The sequence below is a fragment of the Lates calcarifer genome, linkage group LG12, assembly GCF_001640805.2.
Source record: "Lates calcarifer isolate ASB-BC8 linkage group LG12, TLL_Latcal_v3, whole genome shotgun sequence".
Lineage (NCBI taxonomy): Eukaryota > Metazoa > Chordata > Actinopteri > Centropomidae > Lates > Lates calcarifer.
In genome coordinates, this window is record NC_066844.1 from 14,811,710 (window position 1) to 14,836,114 (window position 24,405).

Sequence of the window (24,405 nt, forward strand, 5' to 3'; positions counted from 1 at the left end):
TGATATTGAACTAAAAATGCCAAATATTTCACTTATATATCTATGCCTGTGAGGCAAACAAACCCAGCATTGTTGCCTGTGCCCGCTCAGTTTTCCTCCTGGCCAGTGGGGGCGCTGTACACGCGCCGAGCGTACTCTGTAAACCGTCAGCCATCTGCCGCAGTTAGTTAGCTCCAGCGGGAATGGAAAATGGAGGATTGACCGAAGAAAGAGCGAGGGCATATCATCGGTATTTCTAGCGTGTAGGTGGGTAGAATGTAACGCTTTAATTTTGTAGAAGTGTCGCGGTGAATTTGTTGTGGGTTTCGTTCGTGTGTCAGTTTTTTGTCCTACAGCTGAGGCTGTCTTGCTCCAGGTATCCGAGGCGAGGTTGAACATGATGCGCCTGACGTTAGCTTTACCGTTAGCTCAAACTTGTGTACTGTAAAACTTCGCTATTCCATTTGACTCTGGCCAGCCCGTTAGATATGGCTCTTGTAACAGATTACATGTTTACAATTGTTCTGTTTCGAGTAGTTACATGTTTTACTTATTAACATTATCTGTACAGCTAATGGCTACGAGTATTCCCTACTGTTAGCATGTCCATGCTGGTGGTTGCTAATAGCACGAGCCAGGTTTGCTAGCTACAAGTGCACGTTTTGCAACGCTTGGTTTCTCGTTATGAAAGGAAACGATAAACGGCGAAAACGAAGAGCCGAAACATGCAAAGCCGTGCTCAACGTTATACCAAGGTTTTACAAATGTGCCCCGCCCAATAATTTAGCATAATTTGTGCGTATGGTTTACGTTAGCTATCGGTAAATAAGCTAGTTGTTTGGAGGTTTAGTAGAGCGAAGGCTGCGCGGCCATCATTGGTAGTGGTGGATGTGAAGGATATGTAGTCCGTTGTCGTAGTTTGTTGTTTAATCTTTCAAATATATTCGTGCTTGATTTGTACATGTGCACAGATCACTTTTGACAAGCTACTTGTGATATCTACGCATGGTTGTGATAGGAAATTAAGAGCTTATTTTTGCGCACCATGGCCGTGTGCCGTTTGCCTCTTTGGGTATCGAGCAGCAACCATTACTTCTCAATCCGTATGTTAGAAACGCAACAACATCGTCAACATATATTGCTGAATCTGCACATGTCAGAAAGTTGATTTCATCGCCTTGTTTGAATGTGAAAATGTGTGTATTTTAATATAAGATTTGATATTCGTTCCGGGCCCCTCCCACCTTTCTTGGCATCAGTTTTCTCTCATTCACGTGGCACGGTGTCGTGACCACTGGCACACTATTGGAGGAATCCTGTTTAATCACCCTCAGGATTTTGTGTTTTTTTTTTCCCCCAGTGGTGGCGGTGCAGCGTGCAAGGCTTATCAATGCATCAATTTAAAGGATAATGAAAGCAGATATTATGGACATAGCTGTTTACACATGCATAAGTGTTAAATGAGTCACATGAGATTTCTTACTTAACCTTGAATTGTCAACAAATTTAGTTCCATTGTGTATTTTTCACATCAAGCTGCTGTCCCACTCATTTGGTTCTTTCATTCATTTATAGTTACGTTGAATAACACTGCAAAATCATCACTGCAACACACATGATTAGGTCAAAATTTATGTTTTATTGGTGTATTTTTTGTTGATTATATAAACTTCACAATTTAATTTAGCATGTAGGGAATTAGTAAATATCCCAGTAAGTAAGCATTTTTAATTTATGTAAACTTAACCTAAGATGTCTGTTACAATCTTCATTATCTTAACTGAATCCATACTGGTGCTGCATCTTAGTCTTTTTGTGAAGCGTGGTGTACTTTGATCCTAACTTGTGTTTTCCTCTTTCTGGCAGATCTGTTAACCTTTACCAAGACTGATGATTACTGCTTCAAAGACTTTGTTTAATCTGAAGAAGCTCTCTGCTACCCATCACTGCTGAACAGCAGGTACAGATATGAGCTATTTTTTAAACTGAGGAAGAGCATGTTTTGCTTAGGCGAATCTTAAATGAAGTACATCTTCTTATTTTTATTTGCAGTAAGACTTTATTGAAAGATTCACCAGTCATTATTAACACAAACAATTTCTGCATTGTGTCATGCCATAATAGTTTTGGTTTTAGACTTGTGAATGCCTGGCATTGTGTGACTGTTTATCATGGTATTATGGTTTTTGACCCATAAATGAATTAACAACAAACATAAAACATCTGTATTTTTAAGTTGGAAATTCTGTTTATTTTTATGTTTTGCCACTTTGCTTTTTTTTCACTGTTACTGTTACTGTACAACTCCAGATTGTAGCATTAGACTACAGAGGGTATGCATGTGATGTGACTATACACAAAAGTTGCTACAGTCACTCCCTCTGAGTGAGACATGCTACAGTTAGTATCTGCCATCATGCTTTTGCATGGGAAAGATTTCTATAATAATAACATAATAATTGTTGTGATTTTGATATATACATTATGCTTTTAGTCTCATTGTTAATCCTTGTTCTTGACCCAGTATCAGGAAATTCAATATCTGGCCACATTTCAATGCCCACACAGCTCTGACTGTGGAGGACTTTGTGTACGCATTGTTGTTGATACTCATAGCATTATAGGTTTTCCAAGATATTTGTTCATGTTCCTCTTGGTATTGTGTCTCTCCCCATTCATAGCAGCACTAACATAGTTGTTAGGCTACTCTTGGTGGTGGTATAATGTGAAAAAGTGACATCGTTGCATACCCTCACTAGAGCTGCTACAAAAAGACTTTTTTGAACTTGTGGTCTAAACATTTTTAATGTTATATTTATGTACTGTTTTGGAGCGAGACTGTAAAGAAACAACTATATCTACATTTTCTTATATATTTTTTTATTCTGCCACTGGTTAGTGAATAAAAAGCTGGCAGCTCTCAGTATTTGTCATATTATGAACTGAATGAGAGTGATTTATAGCTGGTCTCTTTTGTTCTTCTCTTAACTGTAGACACTCAGTTTGAAAGTAGTGCTTGACTCCATCATCTATGGAGGAGAATGTGAGCCCTGAGCTCTCTCTAGCTCCTGAGCAAGAGCAGAGCCAGGACTGCATGGATAGCTGCTCTCAAGGTACCTTTGATGAGCTTCTTTTCCTTCACGAGTAAGGGGTGGGAGTGTTGAAGTAATACTGGGCACAATTGTGGTGTCAGGCTCTGTGATCCTTGAGTGATTTTAAATTTGGTGAAAAATGTAGGGTAAGTAAGGATCAAATCCAAGTCAAACAATCATTTTCAAACTTATTTTGATTTATGTGTATGCTTGATCACAAAACAATCAGTAGCTTCTTGGCAGTGTTGTTATGGTGCACTCTGGTGATTGCATGCTGTGATTGTTTGCTCACAGCCGTCTTTGTCTGCAGGTGTTGGAGAAGGGGATAGCGAGCAAAAGGAACCGTTTCAATCTGAAAACGAGAATGTGGCCAAAGAGACATTAGAGGAGCCAGATAAATCTTCCAAGGCCAACAGTGAAGTAAAGAAGACTTGGGGTTTCCGTCGGTCCACTGTCGCAAAGAGAGAAATGCCAGTGGAGACAGCAACCAACAGCTCTGAAAACCGCTGTCCTGTACGCCGCAGTGGTAGGCAGTCAAAGCGTACAGACAAACTAGAGGAATTCCTCTTGACTGCCAAAAGAGGGTCACGAAAGAGTGCTCCTCCCAGTCTGGAAAGTGGAGATCCTCCTTCTCAAACCCCAACTGATGCAGAGACTGCCTCAGAGGCCAGCTTTGATGGTAATGCTGACACCAAGGCTGCAGAGGACAAGGTAGAGTCCCCAGAAAGGAGGACGAGAAGTGGTGCAAGGAAGCAGACTCAAAGGAAAACCAGAGGTGGCAGGCAGACCAGAGGAGGTGGTGGAGCGACAGCCAACGATGAGGGCAGCTCTGAGAATGAAGAGGACAGCAGAGATTCTGCCAAAAAAGACCAGTTACAGGATAACAATGAGGAGAAGAAAGATGAAAAGAGTGAGCCCAGTCCTGAAGATGAGGAGAATACCAATACAGCACAGGCTCAGCCAGAGCAGGACTCTGAGAAGAAAGAAGCTGCTGAGGAGAAAGACGAACATGGAGATAATAAAAATTACAAAGCAGAGTCAGAGACTGATGGGGACAGTGCAGACAAGCCTGCAGGAATGGTGGTGAAACGTGGACCAATAAGAACATATGTCAATAAAAAGAAGGTGGTCAATAAGAACGCTTCTCCTGTCAAAGCTCTTGTTCCTGCCAATAAGACTGCCACTCCTGTCAAGAGGGAGACTAAGCCTAAAGTGAACCAAACTGCTGGAAAGACTCGCAAGCCTCAGACACAAGAGGAGGAGGAGGATGATGATGATGAGGAGGAGGAGGAGGATGAGGATGAGGATGAGGATGACTCTTCAACATCATCATCTTCATCATCCGCAGAGTCTGATGGAGGATATGACCCTAATGCACTTTACTGCATCTGTCGCCAGAAACACAACAAAAGGTATTTTTTTTAATGTGCTACCTTATTAGCTGATTTTATTTATTATGTAGAGTATGGTACTGTAATGTAGATGTCTATGAGCAAGCATAATTAAGTAAGTATAAGTTCTCATTTTTATCATCTAGTAGCTACAGTCACTGTTTTGCTTCAGTTTTGTTTCGTCATTTTCATTCTTAAGCCTGAAATTATGAGAAAAGCCAATATCTTTGTGTTGAACATTGTACTTAGGAAAAGTAGCACAACAGGTGTCTTATGCTTACTAGGTTCATGATTTGCTGTGACCGCTGTGAGGAATGGTTCCACGGAGACTGTGTGGGCATCACTGAGGCCCGCGGGCGCCTGATGGAGAGAAACGGGGAGGACTACATCTGCCCCAACTGCACTGCTAAGAAAAATCAGGTGGTCAGGCCTGCCACATCCATCCTCTCTGCAAGTACAGAGGCCAGCAAGACCAAAGCTCCAAGTTCCGCTGAGGCCTCTTCTGCAACTGCTGAGAGAGCTAACTCTAGTGGAGCAGACTCCAGTTGGACAGCTGCTCAGGCTGCGGCAGCACCTCCATCCTCCACATCTACTGGAACTGAAGAGAAGGGAGCAGAGGACGTGGGCATCAAAGGCAGGATAGAGAAAGCTACTAATCCAACTGGGAAAAAGAAGATAAAGATCTTTCAGCCGGTAGGTCCCTGCAACTGATCTCAAACGCTTTAAATAACAGCTTCTTTGAGTCCAACCATTAAATCATGTCTGAGTTGATTCTTCATACAGTACTACTGCATGTCATCATGTTATCCTGATAATCTAAAATGTAAAATTACTATGATGCCATGGTGAATGATTGAATTCCATATTTTATGCTCGAAACAGTTCATACTTTAACTTTAAATTGAATTCCATTTCACCACAGTAACTGTCAAAGGGTCTAAATGTGTGGGAGAAATATGATTTTTGTTTATCGTCCAGTCTGATTAGAATACATTGCCCCATTACCCTGTTACTGTGTTTTGAGCCTGCATGAGTGTTTTTTGAGAATGCAGATTAGGTCCTAAAGAACAGAGGCCAGCGGGTCCTCTGTTGTTACCTCATAAATGGACAAACAAATGGTTAAAGGCCTAGTGCTATTATAAAGCAGCTTAACATTACTTGAAACTGAAAACATCTTTAACAAAAATGGTGCACACATTTTCACAAATTACTGATGCTATTAATGAAATGAATAAAAAATTCAGAATTCTGGTATTGTGCTAACACTTTGCAAAATGGCATTATCCGTCATTAGCTGTTTATTTTATTGTGTACTGAACTGGAGCAGGCAATACATCAGACAGCTGAACCAAAAGCAGACCAGAAGGCGGCGGAGAAGAGGGCAGCACTCACAGCAGAGCAGAAAGCACTAACAGACACAGAGCAGAAAGTGGCGTCAAATGTGGAGGTGAAAACAACACCAGCAGTGGACGCGCCAGAGGAGAAGACTGGGCAGAGGGCAGATGAGGAGTCTTCCCTTCCCAAATGTATCGGGCCTGGGTGTGAAAATAACGCCCAGCCAGACTCTGTTTACTGTGGAAATGACTGTATCTTGAGACATGCAGCTGCTGCCATGAAGTCCATCACTGATGTCAAAGAGCCCAAGCAGAAGGACAAGGCCAAGGCTCCGAAAACCAGGTCTACATCAAAGGTAACTTGGACCAACTGAAATGATGGCCTTTACCTGTCCTTAAAGTTGGAATATTCATGCCTTTCGCCTAATGATAAAAGTTGTGCAGGGTAGCTGATGTAACATCCCTGAAAGTTATAATGTCAGTGACTGCAGTGGAGAACAGTTTCAGTTGTAACTGCCAAACAGTCTGTGTCATACTCATATCAATATTAGATTTTTGATCTTCGTGTCTTGACCACAATTAACTTCCTGAAGTGCCTTTTATATTGTTTGCTGAAAGTTTTGGTTTGTTATTAGCTTGGTTTAGCACTAGTCACATTAATTACCTGGAGTGTGGTGTGAATGTTGAAGGCAAGTACTTTGCCATCCTGTCACTGAATAACTTGAATCATAACAGTAATTAGTATACATTCTTAAATGTTCTTGGCAGTGTTCAGTTTCTCTGCTGTGGCTGTGAGAAGTAATAAGAACTCATGAGAAGTTCAATTGTGACCAGATTAAAGTGGCTCAGAGTAAAATGCTGTTACCCTTAAAAAAAAAAAAGGCCATACTTGGAAGCAGAATAATAAACAAATAGGTGCTGTTTCTGGTGTTGGAATATATTGATATTGAAATGTCAAGCTAATTTAGTGTGTTAGCAATGTAAATTGGGCTAGTTTTGTGCGACTAGACTGGCTCTGATTTAAGGCATGCTCCACTATTGACCAGCTTGGGAGGCTATTAATTTCAGATTTCAGGGGTTTGAATTAAAATAAGTAAAGTTTTAGATGTTGACCAGCTCACTGGAACAATGGAGTCCTCATTCCCACTGGGTCATAATGCAGATAAAAGCACTGCACACACATTTAACTGACATAATATTTGAAGAGTGGAGTGATGTGTTAAAACACACATAATTACCAAGCTTCAGCAAGAGCAGCATGCAGGGTATTCTTTTCTCAAGACTGAAGTTACAGTCTCCAGAGCACCTGCATTTGTGACCGTTAGTTGTGCGAATATCTCCCTTAAAAATGATCAGTGATTAAAACAGTCTATTTAGCCCAGTAAAGCTAATGATTGTGAATATGTGGTGACTTTATTAAGGGAAAATTGTTTCATTGATGCAGTACCATGGGTTGTGTAAATGAATCCCTTTCCCAGTGCACCTTAAGGATTTCAGTAAACCTTGTAGTAAGCCTGTTTTCTTTAACAGTGGCAACATCTAAATGAATGTGGCTTTAATAGTTCATCTACACAACTGTTTGGTTACAATCTGTCAGTATAAGTTTTTTACTTTTTTTTTTATACAGTCACACTATCTGCATTGCCAATGTCTTGTATCATGTTTACAGTTATTAGACAATATAGTGTAGAAAAACACTTACCTATAGGCTTAAAGATATCAGCAGTACATTGCATCCTTGCTTTTACAGTTGTTACTATTTTGCGTAGTTACTGTTTGCATTCCTGTTCTGTATGTCTTGTTTTGCCTAATTTTAACCAAATTTTGCCTCTACAACAATGAAGATTCCCCACAGGAGTCTATTCTTCATATATTGCTTTTAGAAGTTCATGGTTATTTGTTGTTTGTTTCTTGAGATTTTATCCTAAATAAGTTAAAATCTTTGATCATTTCAAGTGATGCAAATGTTCAGGGTCGATATAGGGTCAAACTTAAAGAACTTAACAAAGGCTGACAATGTTGACGTTGCTTTATTATGCACTGTCAGGCAGTGTCTAAAATGAAATTTTTGGCCCACTAGCCCAGACCAGTAAAATGTACCTGCTAAGAATGATTTATTACACAGTGTACATTTGTCAAAGAAATACGCCCAGGTTTACAGAAGTTGAGATGCTACATGCAGAGCAATGTAAGAAGCTGCCAGTCTGGGGCCTGAAGTATGCAGAAATGCCTTTAATTTACTTACCATTAGTTGTACTATGCACACTGTGCATAGAGATTCAAAGGGTCTGCACAGAGAGCAGGCATACCAAAGACCGAAAGAGTTAATGATTTTATCAACAAAATACTGGCATATGACAGTTCTTAATAGAGGTAACTTACTCTTAGAAGCTGATAGATCTCAAAACAAAACCTGCTCACTGAGTGCTGATACTAAAAGGCCTGAATGTGTGCTTCTTCTGTCCACCCAGAGGAGTGCAGCTGGTGGGAAGAAGACGCAGAAGAAGACCCAGGAGGAGTCGGACAGTGAGGAAGACCACAGTCCTGATCCAGATGAGGACGACGAAGATGAGCATGCTGAGGAACACCCACCCCCGCCGGCCACTGCGTCCTGGTCCAGCGACCATAATTACATTGCAGTAACACCAGAAAAGACTACACCCATATCTCCAACAGTGTTAAACAAAAAGTGTATGTATCTCTTTGAATGTCTTGGGCTGTTGTTGAAACCACATTGTTGTTTTTCCATTATAAATGTGGTTCCTGTCATGCTAACATTATTTAGAAATGATCCATACATTTGGGGAAGAATATGAACTCATCTGTACACTAGACCTCTGATTACTCTGCAAGGTTTTGTGAGTTTAATTAATGTAAAGTTTTTGTGAAATGTTGGCAGCTGTGGAAAAGGTAAGTGTCATTTGTGGCTGTTGGTAAGTATTCAATTATCCAAAACACATTGATTTTGAAAACTGGCACAACTCAAAACTGTTTTATTAGTAGTACTACTCAGCCTGTGAAAACAGTGGTACAGTGTATTCTGTGGCTCTGTGGGAGCTTTATAAAGTCTGAAAACTAACCCCGATGATGTCATCAGGGTTATCTCAGCTTTGGCTTAGAGACTTTAAATCCTTAAGAGAAAGCCTGTGTTACAGACTAGAGACAGTGGTTTGAAAGATGTAGGCATTTACCTGGCATAGAGGGTCTTAACAAATGACACTGGCATGTATTATGGGAATTGCAGGATCCAGCCTCTGCTGCATTGGAATGACACCTGTGAGTCCCTCAACTTTTTGGAAGTGCAATACTAAATTCCTGGACTACCCCTTTTGAATACCTCAGTTAAAATGCAGGACTGTAGCTGAAAACCTAAAAGGGAACATGAGGTAGAGATAATAGGAAGGCAGTGATCTCAAACCCAGAGCTCTCAGCAGACAGATGCTTTATAAGGAGGCGTATGGCTGTGATGAATGGGTGGTGCTTGTGTGAGTTTGGAGCGTGAACTCAAATTACCTGCTTTATTTGCCTGTACAAGTCTCCACCTCCTGGGTTCACCACCTGAGCTGTTGGTCCAAAAAAGGTCCCTTCCTCTCTTTCTTCGTCAGGTAGGTGTTTCAGAATTCCCCCATGTTAATGTGGACCAATGAAGCTAACGTAGCTCATATTGAGCTGTTAATATCAGCACAGTCGTGTGGTTTTCCCCCCCCCACCCTTAATTTTGTGGGTAACAAACTGATTTTTTTCAAAGTTTTTTATTCATATTGAATATGATGCATCCCTTCTCGTGAGAAACTGGCTTTTAAAATAAAAGGTGATATAACAGATTTTCGGATGCCTCAATTGATTATGTGAGCAGTGTTGGCTTGCTGTAGGATATCCTGACCAGTTCAGCTCAAACAAGCATATACATCTGATTAATCTATGCACACTATGGAGACGTGGCCCTCAAGAGCCCCCAGATGGTGAACAGCCGAAAAACAAAGAAGTCTCTGCCAGACCACTCTGTCCACGGTGCAGTGAGAGACCAGACCACCAGGAGTTAATGCAGTGGAGTTCAGGAAGGCCACAGCAGAAGATGGAAGTTGAAGACCAGGGCTGGGCACACAGACTCAGAAGAGGGAAACCCATCTTCAAAGTTTTTCACACACATTTTGCACCTGATGAGATTTGATATATATTGATGGGAACATTTATTGCAATGAAATGTGGACATTTTCAGTTTCTTTCAGCTCTCTTTATAAGGGGTTATTGAAGGCAGTATTAGGAAATTGATAGGATATGCATGTTATGTAATCTAACTGCATTCTGTCAGGTCAGGAGATCACCATGACCACTGATGATTGTTGTGGAAATTATGGTTAATTGATTTGCTCATTCATAGCCAATATTTTGCTGAGTGATATTTTGATTGGTGTGACAACCCATGATCCTCAGAAAATGGTTGACTTTGGTTGCTTTGGTTCTCAGGACTTCCTCTCAACAAAATTTATCACGTTTTATACATTTTAGTGTGGGTTAGGTTTTTGTGTGTTTAAGTGGGGTAATGCTTAAACTTGCAGCTTTAGCCTGCAACTTGGACATGGCATATGAAGCACTGTGAAGCCATGTGCAGATGACAGTTTGAAGAGGTTTAATTTCCATTATTAGTCTTGGTTCAAATTGCTTGATATAATACTTCATTATATGTTCTATATGGGTGTTTATGGTTAAACGGATTATTCATGTATACTTGGATAATTTATTGAATCATTAACAAGACTTGGGTTTAGTTGCTTCCAGGATCAGAGGTCATCCCTTTTATCAGCTGGCAATAGAGTTTGTGGCTGAGCTTGTGATATGAATTTAAGTTTTATAGTTTTAGGCTGCTGAGTAGTCCAATCATCAACTTAACCATTCCCAAGTTATTTTTAGATTTTTATTTTGACTCATTCTGTGCAAGCAATGTTATATACAACATCTGCTCTCATAGACAGTGACGCAAGAGGGTAAACTACATTTCAGCAAACTGGTTAATGTTGCTTGTCTCTCACATTCAAGTGAGAGAACCTTGTAGTTGTAGTCAGTAACTGCTGATAATGAGTTTACAGTAAGAGTTCACACTAGGCTCTTGTGCACTAGTTTCCTCTCTCCTGTATGGAACCATGGGTACTGAGAATAAAGGTGGCTTATGGCTAGGTATCTCAATTACACTTCTTGAGGTTCAAGTTGTGAGTAATTGTAGGGAAGATAGAAGAATACTGTTGTCCTCAAATGGACCTTCATAAAAAGCACAGTGTATCTGCTGCCACTGCTACAAATAAAGGGGGACTATTTATCTGCCTAGATGTCAACTTTGTGTTTATTTCAGAATATTATTGATTGCAGTGTGTGCAAAAGCAAGTAACTATGTGAATGGCAGTTATTTTTGGATCAACTGAGAGGGTTTCATCATAAATTTTCTATTCTCTTTCAAATTTTTTTGTTTTGAATGTTTTATAAGCTGTGAAATTGTCACTTTGTCACTTCAAAATAATACAGAGCTTTGTCAGTCATAGTATTGTAGTCTTTGAATAATACATGAAAAGTGATAATCTACGGTGTTAGTAAACTACTGGTGTGCTACATTGCATCTGCTCATGTTGTACATGATGGCATATTTTAAAATATTGGATCTTTTTCTTGATTTTCAGCCCCTCCCAAAGAAGAGAAGCAGACTGAGAAGGAACAGAAAGAGAAAGAAGCAGCCCCAGCTCCTGAGAAACCTTCCCCAGCGCCTACAACACCAGTCAAAGGAAACAAGAAATCCCTGACCACTAAAGCCGCCAAGGTTTCCCCAAAGGGCAAGAAGTCTTCCCTTCAAGCCAACAGCTTAAAGAAATCCAAGAAACCTGCGACGCCACCAAATAAAACCCCATCAAAGTCCAAGAAATCAGGCCCACTGCCCGCCCATGCCCCACCTCCCTTTCCTCCAGGCCCAATCCACGTCACAGGAGCGCTTAGAGTCACCAAGTCTAACTTCACCATTCCGAAGAAGCAGCCACAACAAAAGGACGCTACATCCCACAGTCATTCCTCCTCATCCTCTAGAGTCCCATCATCTCCAGTTTCTTCATCTCCCTCCAGCCACTCATCATCCTCCAGATCCTCACATTCAGCTGCTCCTGCACCCCCTATGCCTCCACCACCCAACAACCAGATGAGACAGAACATCCGCCGCTCGCTCACAGACATCCTGTATAAGAGGTGAGTGTTCCACCACTGCACAGGACACTTTTAGTATTTCTAAAATTAACTTAACCAGAAATCCTTGCGTACCAAGCACCAATTTTTGTTGTATCCTTTACCACCAGGGTTAGCGACAGTGATGATCTGAAAATGACTGAGAGTGAGGTGGGAAGACTGGCAGTTGCCATTGAGAAGGAAATGTTCAACCTCTGCCTTAGCACTGACAGCAAGTACAAGAACAAATACAGATCCCTCATGTTCAACCTGAAAGATCCTAAAAACAAAGTGAGTCAACATGAATGTGCATTCAGCGTATATATTTACAGTGAAAAATTCACAGGTTTTTGTTTGTGTATGTTTGTAGCTTTTCTGGTTACTTGATTTCCCACAGATTGAGATATTAAATATTTGTTTGCTGTGTTTGTCTCAGGGCTTATTTTACAGAGTTGTGGGTGGCGAGGTTAGTCCCTTCAGGCTGGTCAGACTAAGCGCTGAAGAGTTGCTCTCTAAAGAAATATCTGAGTGGAGGAAGCCTGATGCTCCTGAGGTATGTATGATGTTTCTCCCTTTAACTAAATACCAAACGCAAGTCAGAAATGTGGAGTTAGGAGTTTTAAAGGCCTCCATGTTGGGCTTTTGGGACAAAAAAGTCTTTGTTTTATTTAAGTAAACTGTTCAACAGAACAAAAAATGCAACACATTGTATGGTTATCTCCTGTAGGCCCAGTCTCCCAGTACAAGAGCCCATTCAGGACAGTCCAGACTGGGCAACAGGCATGACTCTAGCTCTCATAGCATGGATATGGAGGACGCTCCACCAACATCTGATGCAGATGTATGTATCTCTGCCACCACTTCATCTCGCATGGCTTCTGCTGCAGTAAGTGGTGGCATGCTGTTCTTCTAGCTTTCACTTTTCTTTTACTCTTTGCATGGGGATCTGAAATCTGGCTTAGTAAATGCAGTAGCCAGGATATCACAGGCTCAGGTTATCTCTCCAACTGTCCTGTTCTTCAGTGCAATTACTTTATTTCTGACCTTTATCTTTCATAATCACTGGCTAGCACTTCTTGCATCTAAGTTCCACAAAACGCAGTGGTTCTCATCACAGTAATCAAGAATTATGGATGTTATGTGAGTGATTATTATGTGCTCTAGTTCTAATGTTTGACTTGAGATTATCTTTTCTGTGTCCTTAGGACCAAGATGAGTCTTGCTCCACTCCTTCAGCTGCAGCTCAGACCTCTGCTGTTGAGGGGGGCAGTGGCAGCAGCATGCCAGACATTTTCAGTAGCATGCTCAAAGACACCACTTCAGAACACAGGACTCATTTGTTTGATCTCAACTGTAAAATATGCACAGGTAAATGAGAGGCTTGCTCAAAGCGACAGAGTACCTTTCAGCCACTGAATCAAGCATCATTTGTTATAGAACAGTTGGCTTTATTAGTGTTTTTTTTTTTTTTTTTAAATCTTGCCATCTAGGTCAGAAGATGGATGATGAGTCAGCAGCTAAGAAAGCCAAGCTGAACAAGAAGCCGGAAACTAAACCACCTAGACAAGAGCTGCATTCGGCCAGGTCAGGAGATGTCTCTCCTGTGGTCCAACCACAGGTCCCTGCAGCCTTCCAGCACCAAGAACCCATAGTTTACCAACACCCAGGCCCTCCAGCGTACAACATGGATGTCCCTGAATCACAGCAGCAGCCTTACCAGGAGGACCTCAACATGCTGGTACCCCCACCTCAGGCCCCTGCACCTGTCGCCCCCACTGTTTCCTCTGTCAGCATCACCCGCAGAGACCCACGCATGGCCAGGCACAGCTCCGGTGTGACTGTCACCTACACGGCTCCAGAAAAGCCTACCAACCACTCAGCAGAACCACTCCCAGCTCCTGTTAGTGCTCCATTGGAGGTTGGACCCAAGGTACCACTGCCGATGCCCCCAGCATCGCCATCTTCAGTGGCTGTCTCCAAATCAGCTAAAACAAGGTACTTAATGCTTGTATATTGGTGATATATTTTGTAAACTGTGTAGTAAAATGCACAAATACATATGTAAAAACACACTTTTAAGCACAATTAGTGTTATTACAGTAGAAAATGATGGAACGGCGTCATTGTTCTCGTCTTTAACATAAACCATGTATATGATATACGGTGTACAGGCAGAGATTTGGCTTTTGACTTTTGACTAAAAGGAACATGGTTTTTGGTTTTATAGTACATCTGAGCCGCCTCTGGAAGGTGAGACCGCAATCTTCCTCCATGGTCAAGAGAAGATCTGGAAAGGATTTATCAACATGCAGTCTGTGGCTAAGTTTGTGACCAAGGCATACCTCGTTTCAGGATCCTTCGAACACCTGAAGGAGGTTAGTTGTTTTCGCGAATTATAGAAGAACAAGCTCAAATTTAAGACTCATTCGTCACATCAAACATCATTCACTAGTGAATGAGCTTTTGTATGCAAAAGCATCAATCAAAGTTTTGTCAATCTTGTGCAGGATTTGCCAGACACCATTCATATTGGAGGACGAATTTCTCCAAACACAGTGTGGGACTATGTTGGGAAGCTGAAAACCTCGCTCTCCAAGGTTTGTTTGTGCAAAGATTAGCTTGTAGAAAAGTGGTGAACATTTTCATTTTAAAGGCCTTGCATTACTTACATACTGTTTTTGCTCTCCTTTAAACCTGTGCTCACAGGAGCTGTGTCTGATCCGTTTCCATCCAGCCACAGAGGAAGAGGAGGTAGCATATGTCTCTCTCTTCTCTTACTTTAGCAGCAGGAAACGATTTGGTGTGGTGGCTAACAACAACCGCCGCATCAAAGACCTCTATCTCATCCCACTGGGCTCAAAGGACCCTTTACCCTCCAAACTATTACCGTTTGATGGGCCAGGTAAGCATTTACAGGGATACGTAAATATACCTCTGTATGTAATTGTATTCCTTTTCATGTTTTTCTCTTCATTTGTGTTGTTTCTTTGTCTTTGTACATTTGGTGAGTATATTTAGTGTCATCTTTGTTTTTGACTCCAGTTGAAATGAGAGCTTGTTTGATTCATAGGTTTGTACTGTAGGGGGCACTCACACTCCTTGTTAAGTCTCCCCTGGAAAACACCTCTGTGCATGTTACAGCTGCTGTGCTCTCTGCTGTGTATCTGACTTTGTATCACATATTTCTAATAAAGGAAGTTTGCATCGCAGGTTGGTGCCATTTGAGTCCAGTCTCAGCCTGTTGTTTCTTAAGACTTGGCTCGATATAAAGAAAATTGAATACATGTGTAGTCAATTGCTGTGAGGTAAATGTCAATTACTTTATACCATGCTGGTGTCTATATAGTAACATGCTGCACCACTGGAATAAACTAATGTTTTTAAACCTGTCCTCCTAAATGAAGAATCAGTATTTGATCTGAATTTTGCAGCCAGATAGTACATAGGACTCTCATCAGTACCACATGGCCATTGCAGCTGTGGTAAGTAAAAGGTTGTCCATCTTAGACATCAGTAGACCTACTACTGCATAGTGTGCCTCAGAAAAGAATAACAGATGGTGAGGTTTTTTTCTTTACTGATTGAGTGACTTCAGAGAAATGGAATTACACATCTTGGATTTGCTATTTGCTATTTGTTTCTATGAACAGGCTGGTTATGATCCCAAATCAAATTTCAATAGGAATTAATTTATGCACCTACTTCTGAATCATCAGAACAATATAAGTTTACCATCTGCTCCAATTTTTATTGCAGTCTTGTTTTGCCAGTTTGTGTGCAGTCTGTAAATGATTTATAGTGATTTTATTTGATTTTATTTGTATCTTCATTACATCTGGCAGAACATCTATAGTTCACTTCAATAACCAACACAGGCCTGCTGTTAAGAAATGTTTCTCTGCAGCTGATGCTCATTTACTAATGTCAGCATGCTTAGTCTAATAGAAGACAAACTATTTCACAAACAGGTCCATCAACTATTGAGTCATTGCTAAAATGTAGACAGGCTTACTATCATTATCACCTCCTGTAAGTAAGTGAAAGTATGTTCTTTGGTGTTGAAAGAACTTTGGTTTTATATTTACTAGAACCTTATGCGCTGCGTGTTCTTTTTATATCTATTGTGGAAAATTTTAGAAGCTCTCATTTCACCTGGTTTCTTTGTGTCTTTGTGTCTACAAAATACCTCAACCAAACCCTTAGCAGTTTTTGTGAGATTGTATCTGTGAGTTGACATGCAAGTATTCTCTAACATTCTTCTTTTTTTCCATCTTGCAGGGCTTGAACCAGCTCGTCCCAATCTCCTCTTGGGGCTGTTGATCTGCCAGAAGGACAGAAAGCGTGCTGGTGCTCCACTGGAAACCGAAGAGAAACGGTCCAAGACTCAAACCAAAGATGCTGATGACACTGTCCTAAAGCCATCTTCCTCCGTCAGAGCAGAAAGAAGCACACGGCAGAGTCTAGAAATCCCTTTCAGCACAACTCCTCCAGGATCACCTCCATCCAGCTCCTCTGAAAATTCAAATAGTACCACAACAGCATCCTCAGTCTTTTCCCTCTTGTCCTCTGTCAAAGCTCCAGCCACTTCCACTACCACTGGCAAGGACTCCCCATCCTCATCTAGTTCTGTTGCTTCCTCAGCAGCAGCTGCGACTCCTCTTCAGACCATCCTTAAAACTCTTTTTGGGAAGAAAAAGCATGACTCAGAAGCTTCTAACTCTCCATCTGATCAGGGTGGAGAACTCTCTGTCCCACCATCCACAATGCTAGACCCCATTGTGCAGCAGTTTGCACAGATTTCTAAAGAGAAACAGGTGGAAGAGGATGAAGATGACCGCCCATATGATCCAGAAGAAGAGTATGACCCCAGTAGGGGCTATAGTGTGCCTAAGAAGCCTGTTGAGATAGTAAGCAAACCTGAAGTCTCCATGCAGCCAGAAGTGGTTGCGAATGAAGCTGATGATGTGGCATATGACCCAGAAGATGACTCCATTTTTGAAGAGGTCAAAACTTTAGTCCCAGATCAAGCTAAGGCTACACCTGAATGTAAAACTGATCCACAAAAGATCCTGGAGAGCCTTAAACAGATCGGGGATCAGACATTCCAGAAACAGGGAGATCAGCAAATGTCATCCACAGTGACAACTGGTGCCTCACTGACACTGCCAGACACGACCTTAACTCAGCCTACCAAATCCCTATTGGCCAATAGTCAGCTATTGCAGCTTGGCAAAAAGGTTGAGGAACTAGTGAAGTCTACTCCTTTGATCAACCAGAGAAGAGATCCCCGACAGAGCAGGGATCCTCGCCAGGCTTCGGCCGGCAGGAAATCAACTGATGAACCCGAGGACAAAGAGGAGACATCTGCTCTGTTGGCAGATTCTACTCTTACTTCAGGGGCACAGCCGCCTAATGTTCCTGAACTCCCAGACTCCTCACAAGGTGTAGAGACATCAGTGCCTGAAGAAGAGGTGAAAGACGAGACGCTACCTTTCATGGAGTCAGATAGGGCAGAGGTGTCAATTCCTTTATTAGGAGAGGATGTGGAACCTGATATGGAGGTCAACTACATGGACGAGAAAGACGTGGAAACTGAGGAAGGTGAGCCAGTCAAGACAGAAACAGAGATGGACAAGTACAGTATTTGGCCAAATGCAGCCAGTATTTTAAAAGCTGGTGAAGACTCAGAGTATGAGGAGAATAGCCAAGATACACCAACTACAAGCTATTATAAAGAGCATGACAACACTTCAACCATCCCAGTACTCACTCAGAGCACAACAATGGTTGAGACTCAGTCCCATCACATGTCGCATCACATGTCAGCGCCAGGCTTTGACAGCGAATACAGGCCTCCAGCTGATATTCCTCCATTATCCAACTTCCCCCCACCCCATCAGATGCAAGGACAAAATCTTATAATGAGGCCACCGCCAATGTCTATGCCACCACCCATGCAAAGTCTTCCTCCAATATCGGGGCCCCCTCCCATGCAGGGACTCCCTCCGCCCATCCATGTTCCTCCCCCTGTACGTGCCCCTCCTCCAATACAAGGTGACAGTCAGCAATATGTCCCACCTCCAGCCACATACCCTCCCTATCAGAGCCAGTGGCCAGGCACCCAGTCGCCGCAGCAGCAGTCTCTTCCTGGACCACCTCCTCAGAATATCATGCCACCCAGAGGACCACCACCACCATTCCCTCCAATGGCCCAGAGAGGCCCCCCTCCTCAAATGTTTGATCCCTCCATTCCTCCTCAACACATTGGACAGCAAGGCCCCCCTCCGAGCCTCCCTCCACCCCCTACGTTTGATGGACAGAACAGTTTACCTCCAAGATTCACAGGTCCACCACCACCTTTCAGTTTCCCTGCAAATAGAGGTCCCCCTCCACCTTTCACAGGTCCACCTCCTAGTCACTTCGATAACAGGCTTCCTCCTCCGTCCCACTTCTCAGGGCCTAGGGGCCCTCCTCCATCTCAGTATGACCTTGGGGCTCAACCCCCAATTATAGACCAACCACAAGGCCCTGCAGAGCAGTATAACAAAGACACCGCTAACTCTTTCAAACTAAATGTGGATCAGAACTCAAACTCACTCCATATTTTTAAAGACAACCAGGGCCCCCCAGCTGGTCCACTGTACCGGGGACTTCCACCTAACCAGTATGAGGATAGAAGAGGCCCACCTCCCAGTGGGGAAATAAGCGGGCAACACTTCAGTCCACATAACCAGTATGGGAGCTCCAGACCGCACTCCTCACCACCACATCGAGGATCATTTGACGATCTTAGAGTTCCTTTGCCTCAGGAAAATAGACCTCATCCTTCTCAGCCTTTTGGAGGATCAGAGCGGTACCGCTTCGATAGGCACTCAGATGAGGCTAGACCTGTTCGCCACAGCGGGCCACTACTGCCAACTCCTCCAGACGTTCCCATAGGTCCTCCAAGTCGTATAGGAGCCCACAGTCCAGACCTGCACAGGGACGACCACTGGCGTCCGTCACTCTCCTGAAATGAGGAGGAGGAGCACCACCCAGGAGGACCCAGAACCTCGCAGTGGAGAACGCTTCAGCCGCTTTGAAGGAGGGCATAGAGAACCTGCCCCTGGTCCCTTGCAACCCTCTGAAGAGAGACCAAGGGAGCTGTCCGAGGATCGCAGGAGGGAAAGAGAGCGTGAAGTCCTCCACACTGGCAGGCCATCATGGGACAGGGGTCAGGGAAAGAGGTGGAGCCGGGAGCGAGAATGGGACAGAGGCAGAGAAAGGGACCGGGATCGCGAGCGTAGCCGAGAAAGAGACCGCAGCAGAGGGAGAGAGGGTGAGAGGCACAGGGAGACGGAGGGAGAGCGACACAGGGATCAAGAGACAGACAAGAGGAGAGACAGGGAGAGAGACAGGGAAAGGGACAGGGCCAGGGAAAGAGATTCTGACAGGAGGGACCACGACCGCGACAGAGCAAGAAACCGTGACCGAGACCGTGATCGTGACAGAGAGCGGGACCGTGACCGTGATCGAGAACGAGAACGAGACAGGAGGCGGGATAGATCCAGAAGCAGAGAGCGAGACAGAGACAGAGACAGAGACCGTGACCGAGACCGTGGCAAAGACCGAGGCAGAGACAGAGATAGAGACCAGGAAAGGGAGCGGGACAGAGACCGGGACAAAGACCGGGACAAAGACAGAGATCGGCGGGACAGGAGCAGAAGCCGAGAAAAGAGAGAAGAGAGAAAGGACAGTAAACACGAGCCACCCAAGGAGAGTGATAAAACTGCAGAAAATGACAAAAACACATCCTAATCTCTGTTTCATGGACACTACTTTACAGTTCTTAGAGACTCTTAAATCTTTCACCAGTTGAAATCATCACTGTATATGCAGTATTTCGTTAAATTTCCAGACTGTGTTCCTACTATAGAAAAATGTTCAACAACGTTTGTATTCTTTGTCACGTAAGGTTTCTAAGTTTGTTTTATCACATTTGAAAACAAAAAACTGAAGGCCATCTAAGTTGCTCAAGTACAAGATGTATTAAGTAGGTCACATAGTCCTATTGCGTGTACCTTCCTCCTGTTCAAATTTTTTTTAAACAAAACAATAATGCAACTGATTAACACACCGTTTGCAATATGTAAATATGAATATATTTGTGTATATACTGATGTTTTTAATCATACTTTTCTAAGTAGAGAAAGTAAAAGCCATATATCTGAGATGGATAATGTGAGAGTAAAGGCAACACTGTTGAAACACAAATGTATGTTTAAATGTTGAGCAGCATTGAACTAAAAGGCTTCAACTATCTACAGTATACACCCCATCGATGGTTGTTAATGAAATGTCCTGAGTTTCTTTCAGCTCAACCAATTAAACCAGTTTGACACATTTGTCTTTTTGAATTTTTTTTTTTTTTTTTTTTTTTGTTAAATATTATGAATTAAAACTCAGTTCCAAGTTCTTTACTTCCAAAATATTTAACTGCTTTGTGGCATTATAAGTCATGGTTATTTTGCAATTTATATCCACATTTATGGAAAAACAGGTGTGGTATCAGCACAAATCAAATTATTACATGTAATGTCATTAACAAAGGCTTAAATGTAATCCTAGATGTATGTAGTCTTACATCTTGCAGGAGCTACCAAAAAGAATAAGTAAAGACACGATAAGCAGAAATATTTGGAGAATCTAGTTCTTTATTTTTAATTTCTAGGAATGATCAAAATCTTATCTGCATGTTAAAAATGCTCTACTAGAAACACATCAGAGCCTTTTAGAATGCTTGAACAAAATGATTAATAAATGATTAACAACTTTGAAAAATACAGCAGCTCCCTACTTAAGGATTAAGGTTAAGGCAATGCCACAACTCTCACAGAACCTTCAGTAGCATCTTCCTCCTTTTTTTTCAGGAATGATCAGGCCTTAAATGCAGCACTACTAGTGCAGAGCTATTATTTGACATTTTTGGCCATAATCTGTGCTAAAATCTGCAAATCTAATCAGATTAATATATACACTGTTACTTAATTAAGATTAAATGCAAAAGTGTGACATAAGGCAACATGTGACTCTGAATAAGAAAAACTGAATAAAGATAATACAAGTGACTTAAAATTCTTAATGTGTCCCACCTATCCAAACACACAAACACTCACCCTGCAGTTGAACTTCTTCATCAACTTCAGACTGCACAAGTGAAAAAGTATAAAACAACAACAAATATGAATAAAATTCCAGAAATCACACTCAAGTGAACAAACACATTTGCATCGATATCCTGTGCTATTTGAATCTTAATTAAGAGAAAATTAAAAATGTAAAGATAGCATGCATGTGGATCACAGCATGTATCATAACTAGCCTGTCTTTTCCTGCTTTGACCCTGACAAATCTATTGTAACTTGCTCTACTTATGCAGTCATTCTGGTTTTCAGAGTCTTAGAACAGGTTGTCAACACTGTTACCAAATCTAAGACACAGTTTCTACTTTGACAGCTTAATCTTCATCATCACTGTATGAACACACAGGACTTGGTGCAACCTTACAACCACCTTTTTTACAATTGGAAGCTAACAACCCTGACCACCTCATCTGTATTTTCCTTGGGCACCACACAAACTCATCTTTAGGCTCATAATTCAAATAGGCAAACTTGATGAGATTCCTGCGTTGCTTCTTATCAAGGACAGCAAACACAAAGTAGCTGAGGACACTGTCTTTGATATTAGGAAGTTCTCCCTGTATGAGAGTCTCCTTGCAGGAAGAAGCGGACCAGAGGGGCTTGGTAGTGGGGATACCCCAGGGTTCCCAGGCACTTCAGGATGCGGGTGATGCGCAGGTTGTTATGGGTGTGACTGTTGGTGACAAACAGCAAAAAGCCAAATAAAAGGTTACTCAGAGAGTTTCGTTACTTTCAGAGAATTACTGCATATGTTTTATAAAAAGTCAGAGGCAGTTCACTTGTTCAGGTTGTTGAATCTTTGTCTCCAGTTTGAGGCTCTCTTGACTTCTCCTGTTTTCTTATCACACAATGTGATCCCATAGAAGTCCAACATGAGCTCATATGACTTTAGCAGATTTTCCTTTGCAATGCTGCTATTACGAAAATCCTGCCGGAAGGGTAGAGCTTCTGTCAGAATACCTGAAGCACTTTGTTTAGATATTTTATCTTGGTATCTTGGTTTTATTAATTTACCTGTATTTCTTCTTTTGTCAGTGTTCTGGCCTCATTGTTCATCCCTGGTTCTTGCAGTGGGAACAACCTTTGAGATTTTTTTTAAATTATTATAAATTGTATAAACAGGAACTGAACATAACACCTGGGGTTGCAGAGTAACTTACCACTGAATATAGGTGTGTACATACTCCAGTGTGTCATAATCTCCTTTCCACTGACTGTGGAAATGGTGTATGTAGATACCTGATAAATAGAAATGCAGAAATGTCAACCAAGTACATTCAATTGAAATTTAAATATACGGTATATCAAGTGAGTTACACAGATGCTAATACTTGACCAAAACAAAATCCTTTCTTGATGCAGCTTTACAAATCACAATGTATAATGTACAACCAACAGACCCATGGACTAGCATCTGTAGACCTACCGTCAGGTGAAGATGGCCTCCTTCCGAGGTAGAATTCCAAATTAGGCTTGTCATCCTGCTCAACAAAGAAGATTACTATTACTGGGTCATAACTGAGTCAAGGGGCTAAGCATGTGTGAGGTGTACTTACAGAAGGCATATGCTGGTGCCACTGTTGCAGCCTGAACTGGGACTGTGGGGGGGGGAAATGTGGGCATTATTTGGTTAAAAGTGTGGCAGTGTGTGTGTGTGTGTGTGTGTGTGTGTGTGTACATGCTTGCAACTTACAGGGTAGTCATGTCTGTAGTTCTGCATGTCTCTGGCAGCCTTTTCAAATCTGCTAAACTTGTACTGGTACAACGAAAATAACTGAAGATGAGTTTACATTCAAGACATTTTTTTTATCATAGTAGCTCTAATAATAAACACAACTGCATACATTTTGCTAAGACACCACTGAAAATCAAAATGTAGACAATGTAACAACTGACTGATAATGATCAATCCCCCCCAACTTCCTTGAATGAGATTGTAATGCAATAAGGTCACTCTCAAAAAACAAAACAAAACAAAACAAAAAAACAGGAAATGATTCCAGTGCACAGGCCTCCATGTATCCTCCTCTTACAGTGCTGTAAAGTATACTCACAGATCTGGACGCTGCTGGACGCCTGCTGCTCCTGAATGTGTTCCCCTGATTCTCCTCGATCTCCCAGGTTGAATCGTAGCCACAGTACAACTCATCTGTGGTCTCAACTCGGTACTCATCGCTGTCAAACTCATCAACTGTATGCTCGGTTTCTTCAGACCTTCTGTTTGAGACTGCGGCTGCGTACTGACCCTCACTGTGAGACTCCTGAACCCTCTGCTGGGAAACTGACGTTTCTAGTCTGTTTTCGTCGGTAATTTCAGGCTCACCTCGATTTACGCAATCCTCTCGCCAGACTATCGCATAACGTCCCACAAATCTAACTATTGGAGTAAATACTCTTGTAAGACAAGAAAAGAAACCCCGGCTGCTGCGCCACAGCAACTCAATAATATACCTAACTCGGCTGAGGTCGATCCAGGCCATCATAAGCACGACTCGTCTACGGAGGCGACACAGCAATGATTGCAAATACATCTCTGAGTAACGTCCTGTATAGGAAGCGTCTCTTTCACTTTCATTTATCTGGGAGTTCTTTTCTCAGTAAAAAGAAACTTTGACGACACGTTAACGCCCATGAATAAAGAAGCAGATTTAGTAGCAGAAGTAGTTTTTGTTTTCACATGACAGTGGAACAAACATAAGATAAGATAAGATAAGATAAGATAAGATAAGATAAGATAAGATAAGATAGACTTGTTGGAAATTTATGTTTATGTTTTATGTTACAGCACCGAGAAACAAGACTGACAAAATTAGAAAAATAAAAAAATAAAATATAAGAAAGGCACAGAAGGGTAAAAAAGTTCAAGTGCAGCAATCAGCATTAAAAAATCTCTGTGCTAAACAGAAATGTGCAGTTGTGAAATGTGCGGTCGTAGTATAGGAAAAACGGTGATAATCATTGAGGTAGATGAAATTATGTGCAAATAAAGTGACCAGAAAGTGGAGTCCAGAGTTTCAGGTTTATTGTTGGGTCAGTCTGGTGTTGTACAGCCTGATGGCTGTTGGAATAAATGACCTGCGGTAAGCGCTCCTTCTTCCACTGCGGATGCGAAGGAGCTACTCGTGTCTCCCAAAGTCTCATGCAGGGGGTGGGAGGGATTGTCCATGATGGATGTCAGCTTGGCCAACATCCTCCTCTCACCCACCTCCTCAGTGGAGTCCAGAGAGCA

At 42.1% G+C, this 24,405-nt stretch overlaps 2 protein-coding genes across 2 annotated transcripts; one reads left to right on the plus strand and one right to left on the minus strand.

Annotated features, from left to right (window-relative positions):
* Positions 1–97: 97 nt before the first annotated feature.
* Positions 98–20,374, plus strand: dido1 (death inducer-obliterator 1). Its single transcript, XM_018680027.2, is given in 19 exon segments — positions 98–246; positions 1,846–1,939; positions 2,974–3,092; positions 3,382–4,483; positions 4,747–5,155; positions 5,790–6,152; positions 8,268–8,487; positions 11,466–12,018; positions 12,126–12,285; positions 12,431–12,547; positions 12,722–12,880; positions 13,200–13,362; positions 13,485–13,989; positions 14,222–14,244; positions 14,347–14,369; positions 14,502–14,591; positions 14,701–14,896; positions 16,273–18,992; positions 18,994–20,374. Coding segments are annotated over 17 exon segments (7,683 nt in total). The 5' UTR covers positions 98–246; positions 1,846–1,939; positions 2,974–3,010; the 3' UTR covers positions 19,792–20,374.
* Positions 20,375–20,667: 293 nt separating this feature from the next.
* Positions 20,668–23,742, minus strand: LOC108885613 (opioid growth factor receptor-like). The gene is given in 9 exon segments (XM_018680028.2): positions 20,668–21,751; positions 21,753–21,849; positions 21,956–22,104; positions 22,191–22,257; positions 22,337–22,415; positions 22,603–22,657; positions 22,733–22,774; positions 22,870–22,932; positions 23,231–23,742. Coding segments are annotated over 9 exon segments (1,290 nt in total). The 5' UTR covers positions 23,708–23,742; the 3' UTR covers positions 20,668–21,490.
* Between the last annotated feature and the right edge of the window lie 663 nt (positions 23,743–24,405).